This window comes from Agrilus planipennis, unplaced genomic scaffold, assembly GCF_000699045.2.
Source record: "Agrilus planipennis isolate EAB-ADULT unplaced genomic scaffold, Apla_2.0 scaffold134, whole genome shotgun sequence".
NCBI classification, from domain to species: domain Eukaryota; kingdom Metazoa; phylum Arthropoda; class Insecta; order Coleoptera; family Buprestidae; genus Agrilus; species Agrilus planipennis.
Window position 1 is genome coordinate 669,594 of NW_020438860.1, and position 13,922 is coordinate 683,515.

General features: G+C 32.2%; 2 protein-coding genes across 4 annotated transcripts in view; both read left to right on the forward strand.

Annotated features, from left to right (window-relative positions):
* Nucleotides 1-12,985, forward strand: part of LOC108738999 (transcription elongation regulator 1) — a 69,199-nt gene extending 56,214 nt beyond the window's left edge. The window contains exon 13 of the mRNA XM_018472651.1: nucleotides 12,495-12,985. Coding sequence (XP_018328153.1) covers nucleotides 12,495-12,737 — 243 coding nt within the window. The 3' untranslated portion in view covers nucleotides 12,738-12,985. The remainder of the gene's footprint in view (nucleotides 1-12,494) is intronic.
* LOC108739002 (formin-binding protein 1) lies at nucleotides 231-11,927 on the forward strand. 3 transcript variants are annotated; one of them, XM_018472659.2, is made up of 11 exons: nucleotides 231-631; nucleotides 6,023-6,138; nucleotides 6,649-6,699; nucleotides 7,181-7,325; nucleotides 7,412-7,573; nucleotides 7,645-7,929; nucleotides 8,063-8,296; nucleotides 8,977-9,169; nucleotides 9,223-9,526; nucleotides 10,135-10,295; nucleotides 10,374-11,927. In XM_018472659.2, exons 1-11 carry the CDS (start codon nucleotides 608-610, stop codon nucleotides 10,541-10,543), a joined length of 1,845 nt encoding a protein of 614 aa, XP_018328161.1. In that variant the 5' UTR covers nucleotides 231-607; the 3' UTR covers nucleotides 10,544-11,927. The 3 variants fall into 3 exon arrangements, with proteins under 3 accessions (XP_018328161.1, XP_018328162.1, XP_018328160.1); XM_018472660.2 differs by having other exon boundaries at nucleotides 233-631; nucleotides 9,001-9,169; nucleotides 10,123-10,295; XM_018472658.2 differs by having other exon boundaries at nucleotides 237-631; nucleotides 10,123-10,295.
* Nucleotides 12,986-13,922: the final 937 nt, after the last annotated feature.

Consider the following 13,922-nt stretch of genomic DNA (forward strand, 5'->3'; position numbering starts at 1 on the left):
TTAATTTAATATAAACTTAAAAAAATACAATTATTACTACACTGTAGTTCACACTACGTCAAAACGTTAAATTTAAATAAAAATATCTGCAAGAATTTAAAGTATTGCTTTATAATTAGATTTCTTAATTAAAATATATTTGAATATATCACGATTTTTTTGTATTTTTATAATTTTTACCTCTTAGCGGTTATTGAGACACTACCAAATCCACCCACACCTAAGGAATTTCATGCTAATGCGCCGAATCAGTAGTTTCACTGGTTCCGAATGTTGGACAAAATTCCGTTGGTGGCGCTTGTGTGCAATAATTGCCCATATTTTCTAAGAAGGTTACATTACATTTTCCGAAGATGGCGCGTTCAGTACCTTTAAGTGTTTCGAGAACAAGTTGCTTTCTTTGTTGGGTGAATTTTGCTTCTCTTTTATCAGTTGTACGAGATCGACTGCTCTGTTCCGTATGCGTGTAAATAAGCTGGTGGAACGCTGGTTTCTAGCCATGTTGGGCAGTGACACCTAAAACAGTCATTTTTGTGCTTTCCAACCCTAGTTTCGTGTGTGCTTTTAGTGAATAGTTTTTGAAAATTGGATTACGTAGTTCTCGACAATGAGCTGGGGAACTGAACTTTGGGTGAGTGTTTTTTCTTCCATTCCATTTCTTCACCGTTCGTTCTAAATTTATGACTGAAACATAGTTTCCGTGGTTACATTCATTTTTACTCATATAATAAGATTATGTTTATTTTCTCACGTAAAATTATCTCCAAAAATGCATTTTCCGGCTTGGAAAGAGACATATGCAAAACAGCAGTGGTAGAAACGGGTTCTATATCGAAATTCGCGACTAAACGAAAACCTGTCTGTTAGGTACTTACCTATTCAAGTTTTTTTTTAGGCATAACTACAACAGGTGCAAATATTCTCGTCAGGTGTGAATTTTCTTGTTAATTCTCTCCCTTAAATGCGTTGAAAATCAAGTTGGTTTAATAATGTAATATCTTATCTGTTCTAAATACGCCTGGCTTTTGACAACATTCATTAAATGTGACTAACATATAGGTAAATAGCCAGTGAAAATGCATTTTGGAATGTACTACTAAACCTGTATTGTACGTAATAGTTAATTTACATGATTTTAAAACGGTTACATTAATTATGATTGTTCAAAAAATTGTACATACAATGACTGCCTTTGCTATGTGTATTAACTTGAATGTTTAACGTTATAGATACGGTTAGTGATAATGATAACCAAGACATTGTTAAAGTATAGTAATAAATTTTTATTGAACAATTTACGTAAATAAATTTCAATTATTTTAAAAATAAGTACATGTTACTTTATTATTCGTCTGTACTACTTGCAACTGACTCAAGGATTGGTTTCGATTAATGATGACCTGGGATGAATCATCCTCGTTTTTACACACCCTTGACAACTGTATTTACTTCTTGTTACTTCTTTTATCGTTCTTTTTATTAATATATTTCAACACACTGCTGATATTGTTACAACTTCTGTAAGTTGCACACTGACAATTACGTATTACCATGACTATTTTATCGTTTTTTCTTTGCCTTGTTTTCTACTTCTAGATTCAATTTATTACGTAATAAAGCAATAAAGTGGATAACTGCTATAATATTGAGCTGTTATCTAGTTTAGTTTATTTAAAGTGGACTAAAATGTTTTTTTTTTCTCATAGTTTCTCAAGATTATTGAGTATGAGTTACTAGAAACTTTGTTGTTTTTGAATTAGTTAAGTTAGGTTGGGTTTACACTGTTTATTACAGCATTATTATGTTTTATAAATTAGTTCTTTCTCAGTATTGAATGTGTCTCGCGTGTAAATAACAAGTTTATTGAATTGTTTACGTTGGAATTTTGTAATAGTTGTAAGCTAGTAGAAAAAGTCGCCTGCTCTCATTAGTAATCAAAAAAAGTGGAAATTTGCCAGGTTTCGAGTAGATACTAGTAGATATTCATTTTACAGTGATACTATCGGTCAGAAAACCATTGCCAGTAAAGCTTTCTCTAGACTTTTGTTGCTCAACAGCTTCCTGGTCCGTAGATTGTGTAATCGGACGTGCTTAATTTTATTCAGTCGACAGCTGTTGCGTGAAATATTTGTAATTTAAAGGGTGCGAGAAGCTTTATTATTCCTTTTTTTTGCGTACTGTTAGTTGATCATGAATGTGTAGTTATATTTTTGTTTTTATTGTTGTAATTCGTTTATAAAACATATGATTATTTTGCTGTTGTTGAATGGATATTTATTACAGTGAGTACCTATATCAATGGTTTTTTTCAAATAAAAACATTAAAATAGAAGAATACTCAACAATGCGTTATCGTTTGTTTTCATTGTTAACAATAATGATCATAGAGGTGTGCCTGCCAGCATTTTTCAATGCTAAAGGCGCGTTTACGTTATAATTAAAGAAAAAAGACTTTATCGTCCGATTTCTGTGATGCTTTATCAAGGGTTCTTTGTTAGTTTCCTCTCGTCTATTCAGTTTATTATGAGATAAATTGTCGAATTTCCGATAAGCAAACGGAAATCCGTCCACACATAAGAATATTTTTTATTTAGAAGTTTAATGTATTAATTGGATGGTGGAAAAAGTGATAAAGATATTATTCAATGTACGAACGGCTTTAAAAATGTTTCGAGGTTAACGATCTTAAACTCTGTGCCAATTAAAAAAAGTAGCTAATTAATGCGTTGAATTTACTTAACATTATATTCTGGTTATGTTCATTTGTAACGGCGAGAAATGTAGTTTTTAGGTTTTTTTGGTTTTTCAGAGGATTTTTGGTATTTTGTTCGGGACTCATGCCTCTCCATTCATTCTAGTATTTTAGAATCTATTGTTACAAATCTGAATTCTCTTCTTGATTTTAATCTATCGATCCGATATTGATAGTTAGATAGTTGATAATCAAATAATAATGTAACAATGCATAATTTTTCTAATCGTTGTTGTGGCAACAATGCATCCGTTCTGTTGGTTATCGATCGGGTTTTTGGGGATTTGATGTAAACAAATAATAGTGCAACAATGAAAAAATAATTCTATGCATTACTGTTGCAACATTGCCTTCTTTCTCTTGATTATCGATCGGGTATTTGATGGTTTGAAGTATGTATGATAATACTACATAATATGGAAGAACGGACGGGCACAGTGTCTTTTGTGACCACGTTTAACCTACTTTATTGAATGCAATTGAGCACAGTCTCGCATGTGACCGCGTCCAACGTATTTTTGTTATTGTTGCCGGGTAATTAGGTTGCTTGAAACCATCACATCATCAAAAATCCGATCGATTGTGATGAACGAACGGGCACAGTTTTTATGTGACCACGTTCAACGTAATTATTTTAAGAATTGTGGCAACAATGCTGTTTTTGTATTGTTGCAGTGTAATTCATTGCTTGAAATCATCAAAAATCCGATCGATGGTGATAAATAAACGGACACAATACGTAATGTGACCACTTTAGAGATTACAAACGGGCACAGTATCTTACGTGACCGCATTGAGATTACTTTTTTTAAAAAATTGTCACAACAATGCTTAAAAATAATATTTTCGCATTAAAACATCAAAAATCCGATCGATAATCAACCTAACAAATGATTTGTTTCCACAAAATTACTTAAAAATAGCTTTACCTTATTGTAGTATAATTTATTTATGTCGAACCCTCAAAAATCCGATCGATAAAATCAAGAAAACGATTGCATTGTTGCCACGTCAAAGCTTAGAAGTATTTTTGCATAATTTCGGTATTAATTGTTTACGTCGAATCATCAAAATTCCGATCGATAAAATTAAGACAACGGATGTATTGTTGGCGTATCAAAGTTTGGAAATGTTATCATTGGTACAGTATTATCTATTTATTTGGAACCATCGAAAGCATATCTACAATTAAGGGAACGAATTCTCTATTGTTTGCTGTTGTTGCCATAACAATGCAATCTGTTTTAGGTTATGAATCAATTTTTGGTTTTCTGAAGGCAACGTTTTGTTGTAATAGTGTATGTAGGTTTTTTAGCTGATACATTATTTCTTTTGTTTATGGAAATATCACGTCATGTGCTTTCATTGATCATTTATGGTTTTCTCCACGTCTGGCTTTCTGAGAAGAAAAGTTACTTTGTTTTTTGTTATTTACCTGGAGGTGCATAAGTATTTAATAAATGGTTTAAGGATTTTTAACCAATAGGTCTTTATTAGGTATGTATGTAGTTATTCTGTAATGAGGGCATAGGCTTAATTATTTATTTTATTTTAATGTTTTGAGGTTTTCTTAGTTTATTTACTATAATATGTAAACGGTATAGAACGTTAAAGTATTGAAAAGTTCTCCTATATCTACATGTACATGCTGATGTATATAGAGAAAGTACACAACTTAACGAATTAACTAAATAACAATGAAGCTAAGAAATTTACATACATACAGTGATTACGTTTAAGAATGCGGTTTCATTTTGAAAACAGAAATGATACTGGTGTGTGTGTGTGAACGAGATTTTATTCACATCATTGTTATTCTTTTTAAGTAACCAGGGAAAATTTCATTTACTTTCGTTTTATTTAAGATGGGAATTGTGAATGGAAAGAATACATTTGAAAAAATGTCCCCTCAAACGTTCAGAATACTAATTACATAAGTTTATTTCGTAATTTCGCACTTGAAATCATTCAAACTGTAATTACCTAATTGCTTGTTTATTTTAAGTTTTTAATAATTTACTTTGCAATTTTAATGCAGATTATTTTGTTTTATAACAATGGTATGCGGTGATTTACACAAAACAGATTTTCGGTTTTTTGCTTCCCAAAAAAATAAGTAATTATTTCTTTGCATGTACATTGGATCTTTCCGGATCACTCCTGACATTGAAAAATTGATTATTTTTCTTCAGAGCCAAAACAAATACATGAGTACGATCTCAAAATAAACTTAGAAGGTATACTGTGAATTTTACCAGTAATCGTTTACGTATATGGACGTTCGCAGTTGTGTGTTCAGGGATTTCTTTCTTATTATTTGTGGCTTATTTTTGTTGTTATTTATTTATGTTGCAAATATTTTTGCAAAAACGTTGTTGGTTACGAACTCGCATTCAATCGATTTGTTCGATTACAAATTTAAATGTTAAAAGAGCCAAGTGTGCCATACATTTCGGAAACATCTGAATTGCTCGGTTCAAATTACCCATTGCTATTCTAGTATACGAATTGCACCTCACATTGTCTATTTAGTTGTATTTTCATTTGTTTTTTATTACATTTATAGTTCTCATTTATTATTAAATAGTCTTTTGATTTTAAATTTTGTTATAGTATACTAGTCTGTTTAAACAGGCTGGTGCAATTCTGTTGTATTTTCTTGAATTTTAAATTTTTTATTAGAACAAGTAGCACGAATGCTTCGAGTAGTCGAAATACACTTTTCTGAACAATTTGTTTAATCACTTTCCTTGTGTTAAAAATTAAATTTAAAGTAATTGTTTGTAAATAGGTATGCAACACATCGTACACTTCAACAAAGAAATTGCTGATACTAACTACGTAATACTACTTTGCCCTGTGCTGACAGCACTCAAGCACTCATAATTTCTTTTATACTTATATAATATTATTGTAAATACAATATAATTATTATATTGTTTGCTTTTAAAAATTTAAATGAAGATTATGACGATATTTTAAGAACTGTAAAAATTGCAGTGGCTTTTATATTCATAATTTGTACTGTTAGACATATCGTGTATAAAAAGTTAATTTGAATAAAATGCCAGGCCTAAAACGCTTTGTGTTAAGTGGGTAGATAGACAAGTTCTACAGTCAGTTGCATAAAAAACGCTCGTAATTATGCTGTAACTTTCTTATGGGGCGTTTCAACAAGTCACTTTATTTGTCGATTATTGGTACATATACACAATAGGTTTTCTTTTTAACTATAGCAAGGGTACATAATGTTTAATATTTTGTTTACAGGACCAGTATGACAATTTGGCTGCCCATACAATCAAAGGGATCGACTTTTTGGAGAGGTATGGCCACTTTGTCAGGGATAGGGCCACGATAGAATGCGAATACGCTTATAAACTAAGGTAAGCAAGCGAATTATTAAATTCCTTTCAATCCTCTTATTATCGTTAGTTATAAACCATTTATTGCTAATTCATGAAATTTATCTACGAAAATCTAATCAGATCATTAAAGAATTTTTTGATGACGTTGATGATTTTCATTAAAATGAGTTGTAGCTATAACAAAGTACCTAAAGTTGTGCGTGTTTTTTTTTCTTCATTTTTTAAAAACAACGATCGAGGTTTACGAATAGTGTCCGTAATGTTCGTTTGTTGTTTGGTGACTTGATCATGAGGATCAGCGACCTCAGTTGTCGCCCACGGACTTGGATGAAACGGTTTCATTTTATGGAAAATGGATATTAGTTTGGCTGTCAACATATACGATACGTACCTATGTACGTATAAACATAGCATATGTTAACCCACATGCGCAATTTTAGTGTACCTTTTTCCCATTCGAATGTACAGTCCTTTCCAAAAATGTAGCCGCAGTTTAATGTTTTCTAATATTTTTCCTTAAATTTACAGGAAATTAGTAAAGAGTTACCAGCCCAAAAAGAAAGACGAGGAGGAGTATCAGTAAGTAACACATATGTTTGACGACTAATGCCTGAGAAAAAAAATATTTGTTCAACTTTAATTTTTTTTGAGTCATTGACATTTATGCATTTATTAAGAATTGCTTTGATATTGAACGGAAATTGTCAAAATACATCGAAAGTATTTGAATAAAATTATTTGTAGCAGTCTAACGACTAATTATTATAAAGCAATTAACTGTGCATACTTTACTTCAAGGCCGTGTAAACTGTAATTTTTATGTAGATATGTTTTTTATATGCAAAGAGCAGGAATGTACAGTGTATTACAAAATACTCCTCAGCTCTAATATAATAATATTTGACATCACAGTGCTGAGCAATCAATCTACAATATTTATAATTGTTTCGTTGAAAGAGATGCTCAAAACATATCAATTCTTTTTTAATATGGATTAGGGGATAATATATTATTAACTTTTTTGCTGCTAAAATTGTGTTTAACTGTTATTTTATTATAGATACACGTCATGTAAGGCATTCAGGTTGCTCATGAATGAGATAAATGACTTGGCTGGACAACATGAGGTCGTCGCCGAAAATCTCCAGGCCAACGTCATTAAAGAATTGAACGCTTTAGTCAAAGATCTTAGAGAAGAACGTAAGGTAAGTAAACAAAAAGAGAGAGCGATGTTACGTTTGTCAGGTTTTTTTTTTTTATTATTATTATTAAATTAATTTTTTCTCATTAGAAACAGTTGCTAGAGGGTGCAAGATTAAATCAGGCAGTAAAAGACCAAGTGGAGGCTCTTGTTAGGTCTAAAAAGGCATACGAAAAAGCCTTTAAAGAAGCAGAAAAGGCCCAAGAAAGTTTTCATAAAGCCGACCTTGACCTAAACTTATCGAGAGCTGAGGTACGCGAACTTGTACAATATCCCTCACTATTTTGCTTTTATCATTACTGTTATTATTCTTTTATTTTTAGGTAGAAAAGCAGCGTTTGAACATGTCTTATAAGTCACAGGTGTGCGAGACAGCGAAAAACGAATATGCTGACCAGTTGCAGAGGACAAACGACTTGAGACGTCAATATTATCGTTCGGGGCTTCCCGAGGTGTTCAGGCAACTGCAGGATCTCGACGAGAAACGAATAAAGAACATAAAGAACTTCATTTATAGTTCTGTCGAAATCGAACGAAAAGTATTTCCAATAATCAACAAGTGTCTAGATGGAATCGTCAAAGCTGCCGATATTATCAATGAGAAAGAGGTGCGAATGTGTAATCTTTTTCTTTATTCCACTGCATTAAAATGAGTAGTGGAATTAGGGACAAGAATTGATTGTAATTTCTTAAATACTAAGAGAAGTATTTGTATTGTATTGATTTAGGTATGTATTTCAGGATACGCAGCTAGTAGTAGAGAAATTTAAGTCTGGTTTCGAAATTCCTGCTGATTTTCCCTTTGAAGATTTGTCTAAAGGAGGCTCAATGGATACAGGGGGCAGCATACCAACCATAAACCACATACAACCCGCTATTAAGATTAAAGAAAGTGGATACACCGTTAAAGGCACGTTTTCTGGCAACAAGATCAAAAAACGTGCCGGACTTTTGAATTTGTTTGGTGGACGGGGGGTATGTACAATTAAATATCGTTTTTGTGTTAAGTTAGAGTAAAATAAACAATTTAGATGAAGTCACTACAATTTATACTTTGTATATTAAAGGAAGACAATATTAATTCCTTTTCTTAGTCAGATCATCTTATGTTATTTTTTTCTCTTTTTCTCTTTGTGGTGGCGGGTGACTTCTTCGGATGATAATTCGTTTTGTATCGTTGTAAGTAATAAAAAAAATAGAGTTTAAAAATTAACAAGCTTTCTATCTATTTATCTATCTATCATATTGTTTTAAAAGCATGGGCTCTTGAAGACAGCAATTAACATAACGTCAAAGTCAATTAATCAATCAATTTATTGTAAAAGACCTGTGCATGCTCCTTTTCTTTTAGTAATTGCGTTAATAAAAATTCATTAAATGAATTAGGATTCTTCCCTTTTGCTTATGGCTTCTTTCTTGTATATTTTCATGCTGGCAGAAGCTTGCTGAGGTCTGTGTCGCATTAAAGGTATGTAGCTTCAAGCTTTGGGCCTTTCAATAATTTTCTCAAGTTTCTTTCAAACTTCTTTTATTGATTTATTAACAAATTTCTAAATAATTACAATTTTTGTTTTTTCATCTGTTCACTGTAAACAACATAGGATATTATATTTTAGTATTACTTGAAGGTAATAGTGTTTTCCCGTTCTTCTTAGAATGCTGCTGTTACTGATGGTAAGGAGGACTTCAGTGACTTGGCCCCCAACCAGAGGCGGAAAAAGTTGATGCAGAAGGTTGAGGAGTTGCAAACGAAGGTGGCACAAGAGACAGCCACCCGCGATGGTCTCATGAAAATGAAAGGGGTGTATGAATCGAATCCTGCCCTCGGAGATCCCATGACTGTTGAAGGTACATCTTTGTAGGCTGCTAAAGTAAATATATTAACTTAAAAAAAAATGTAGGTCAGTTGAATGAGTGTAGTCACAAGCTAGAAAAACTCCAAATGGATTTGAAGAGGTATCAGGGATATTTGGAGGAGGCAGTGAAGAGCATAGGATTCAATCCTCCCCCGTCGCAGACTAATTCTCCCCGATTACAAAATGGGGGCGGATTGCACCACAGCAGGTTGCATAGGAACAGTGGGGGCAGTGCGGCTGAGGAGGAATCACTCAGCCGATCTGGCTCTGATAGTAGTGTTACGAATCCTTCTCAGAATCACAACAGGCATTTTTCGGCACCTGGCACCCCTCAACTCAATAATCATGGGTAGGTTTCTATAACCCCGTGGGCTTAAATTTAAAGGAATTGTTTGTAAATAGTAGGTATGCAACACATCGTACACGTCGCATAAGAAATTGCAGATATTAACTTTCATTTACTTAATACTATTTTGCCCTATGCTGACAGCACTCAATAATTTCTTTTATATATAATATTATACTTAAAATATATTAAAGAATGTTGTGGGAGAGGATGAACTTCATTAAAGTACCCAATGGGGCTGAAATAACCCTTGTATGTAATTCTAACAAAATATTTCATATAGTAATATTGGTAAATCGTTTATCATGACTAATATTTTTTACAGTTGTTCGATTAATTTGAAACTTACAGAAAAAAAATGCTTTTTGAAAACATGAACATATGACAATTGTTTGTAGGGGGTTAAATTAATTTCAAATAACCCCTTGACATTAATATAGGAGAACATAATTGTTTGACAATCCTTACAGTTAAATTTTATATATTTATTAAATTTTATGGACAAATATACATACTTATGTATAAAAAAAAACTTCATTTACTTTAAATTTTTCGGTTTCGCTTTGCGTTTATGATTTGAGTCGTTTGTGTTGATGTAGTTGTTCCAACAGTCCAGAAAGCGGTCTCGGCACGTCACACACTAGTCTGCCGGGGGCTGATTCCGATCCGGACCAGTACGATTCGCATCATAACAACGACCCGGAGAGCGAGTACTATGAGGCTGACCTATTACCTGCTCTAGGCACCTGTAAGGCTCTTTACCCTTTCGAAGGTAAATACCTATTTCTTGCATCATAAAGTTTTTAAGGATTTTCTTCTTGAAACGGCTTTTAATTTTTTTAATGTTTAGCAACTAGCGAAGGCAGTATACCAATGGCAGAGAACGAAGAGCTATACCTGATAGAGTTAGATCAAGGGGATGGATGGACGAGGGTTCGTAGAATAGCGGGACAAAGTGAAGAAGGTTTTGTGCCTACATCGTACATCGAGATCAACGTTCAAAACCAGAATCCCCCGTAACCCTCGGCGGGCGGCTGTCTTCCACCAGTCGATGACTTTTTATCAATTTATTGCTCGTTGCTCTGATAGAAACAGGACGGAAAGCATTTTTTACTTTAACTATAATAAGTACTAGCTCGCATTATTATTATTGCTGTATGTAGTCATTTCTTTTTCACAAAATTCTATACCTGCTGTAATGGTTTCGTATTTTTGCATTAATCGAGATAACGACTGATAAAAAATGTACTGCCATTGGTCTCCTACACTTTGAGAATTATTAATTTTGTTTTTTGCTTTTCATTACTCGTGTTACTTTATTGTTTGTACATAAGTGGCAGTATAATTTGCACTTTGTATTTAATTATTTTCTGTTCGTTCGTTCAATGAGAACAAGAAAAATAAGAGTTAGTAATTCATGAGTAGACCGTCCAGAGTCAATTTGATGGTTCAAATGAGAAGTACATGATATATTTATTTAGTTCTTCGCCTATTTTCAGTTTAACAATTTTTTTACGTACCACAAAATGATCAAAATATTAGCCTGTGATATGTGTATTTTAGGGCAGTTCGTTTTACTTTTCTTTTTTGATGTACAGGTTCATTACGATCTTTTTTCAGTCTTGTCGGTTGAAATCGAAGATGAACAACAACAGAAAATAACATAGTTAATTTAAGAGGGAACATATATTTGCAGTGCTTGATTTTTACTAGTCAGACTGCTTGCCAGGCAGACAACAAACTGTCTATTTTTTTGTAAATAATCTTTTGCGTGGTCATTCTCTATTCGAAGATCATTTTGGGGGCCCAATACATACTTTCAAAAATGTAGCTAATGATAACTTTTTACATTGAAAATTAATTTCGAGTTTAAACACTCATTTTATGTTATTATTTTTAACTGTACTCCAAAATTAGTAGTCCAATAAGTAATATTTACCCCAGAATATGTTTTTATAAGATCTATTTCAATAAGTAAAATCTTGTCAAATAGATCTGAACGAATTAATGTTGAAGTAATTAAGCTATTAAGCGTCTGTCTTTGATATATACCATGCATATTAACAATAAACGGTCGTAAAAGGGAAAATCCGACTCCTTTAACGACAGCGTTATGTATACATATTATTATATGCTCACTGCAATGTTAATGTGGTTTCTTTTTATGTTTTTCAGTAGTCTAATTTTTTGATATTCGCCCGCTGGTCCTTGGTTAATTTTTACCGTGACTAACGACGTATTTATCATTTTTTATTAGCTGCTATTTTACTGCTATTATTATTATTATTACTCTTACTACTACTTGTATATTTTTTGTATCCTAAGCAAAATGAATACGCTCATTGTTTATGAATTTTTAATGTACATTGTGATTGCTAAAATAAACGTGAATGTTTAAGTCATACTCGATGTGAATTTCTAAGAAAGTCTCAGCATGCAAAAGACACAATTACATCTAGAAAGACACAAACACAAATAGGATTAAATTATAAATTATTTTTAATTTGTTGAATTATTTAATAACTAAACAAAAATATGTTTATATATGTAGAAATATATTTACAATTCAAATTTATAAGTAAGTTTACAATCTTGCTTCAAATAAAGCAATTATATTGATTTGTTTCCACTTGCAAATTTCATATTTATAATTTAACTCGTATAATTTTATAACGATGTAAATACACATTAGAAATAGGTTACACTACACGCACAGAAAGTACTGAAAATCGTTGTTGTGCTACTGCATTGGTGGTAGGATAAATTGTTTCCGATTTGTTGGTATAGGCTTAATTGTCCGCAGATTAAATAATTAGCCATTATATTGCCCCATGTATTATGATGGAGAATCCGATTTTTTAAGCGGATTCGATATTCGAAGTTTAAATAAATTAGTTAGAGCAATATTACGTTGAACATCTTAGGAATTCTTCTACAAATTACTCTTTATTAACTGTAATTAATTTTTAAGGAAACGAAGTTGATAACTCATAAGTCATTGTCAACATTACGAGAAAACGAGCACCACATGCAGGAGATCGAAGAAATCCTGAAAAATGATCGTCGTTACCTGGTACTCGACCACATTCCAGAAGAACTCACGCAGCTTGTCCTGAATTATCTGGAAGAGCTGGATCGACGAGGACCACCGCCCCCTTCGACGGCTGGCGAGCCGTCTCGTCGATCAGACAAGGACCCCAAGTTTATTGCCTAAACCTAATTAATTAATTCATTTAGAAAATGGTAATTGTAATTTAGATAAGTATCTTTTATTAATTAATGTCATGTGGACTTATGTAATGTTATTATATAAATCCAAAAAAAGGAATGTAAGGAAGAACAAGATCATTGATTGTGTTCTTGCCAGAAGACTTTGATCTAATTAATTATGTTTGTGTGATTCAATGTATACAAGACACGTCCAAATGATAATGATACCGTAATAAATGTAAATAAGAAAAATTTGTTTTTTATTTAAAAATAGTTTGAACTAGTATTTATAAACCCTATAATGAAATGATTTAATTTTCTTTAATGTTTTCTTAAATTAACGAAAGTGAACAATTTGAAAGAAAGCTAAAGTTAATCCCGCGCTTTAATTGTGAACTCGGAAAAAGACCCAATACAACTTATGCTCTCCTAATACAAATGTTGAAATTTGTGAAAATTTTCAGTTTTGCGACATATACGAGGGCTAGTCGGAAAGTAAGAGAACGACCAAATTTTCAAAAGGCAAGCTTTGATTTTCCATTACTTTTTGACCATCCCTCGTATATGGTTCAAAACCGAAAATTTTCGTAAATTTCAACATTTGTATTAGGAGAGCATAAGTTGTATTGGGTCTTTTTTCGAGTTCCAATTTTTAGCGCCGGATAAACTGTATACCGCAGTTTTGTCTTCCGTTTTTCTGATATAAAATTGGAACTCTTAAAAGACCCAATACAACTTATGCTCTCCTAATACAAATATTGAAATTTGTGAAAATTTTCAGTTTTGCGACATATACGAGAGATGGTCGGAAAGTAAGGGAACGACCAAATTTTCAAAAGGCAAGCTTTGATTTTCCATTACTTTCTGACCAACCCTCGTATAAGGCTCAAAACCGAAAATTTTCATAAATTTCAACATTTGTATTAGGAGAGCATAAGTTGTATTGGGTCTTTTTCTGAGTTTACAATTAAAGCGCGGGATTAACTTTAGCTTTCGTTCAAATTGTTCAGGATCTAAGAATATGAGGGCTCTAGTAATTTTCAAAAATTGACACAATTTCCTTTCTTTTTACAGCATTTGTGCTATTTTATTCTTTATTGTTGTTCATGCTTAAGGACATAAAATTAAAGACGCATACTTTATTATTTATTTATTTAAATACCAAAATATTAATATTACAATAAAAATA

What these genes read in the sequence shown, in the direction of transcription:
- LOC108739002 (XM_018472658.2), top strand. Translation starts at nt 608, where the DNA reads ATGAGCTGGGGAACTGAACTTTGG. An exon ending in GCTGGGGAACTGAACTTTGG is followed by an intron (nt 632 to 6,022) that starts GTGAGTGTTTTT and finishes TTTTGTTTACAG; the next exon opens with GACCAGTATGACAATTTGGC. An exon ending in GAATACGCTTATAAACTAAG is followed by an intron (nt 6,139 to 6,648) that starts GTAAGCAAGCGA and finishes TTAAATTTACAG; the next exon opens with GAAATTAGTAAAGAGTTACC.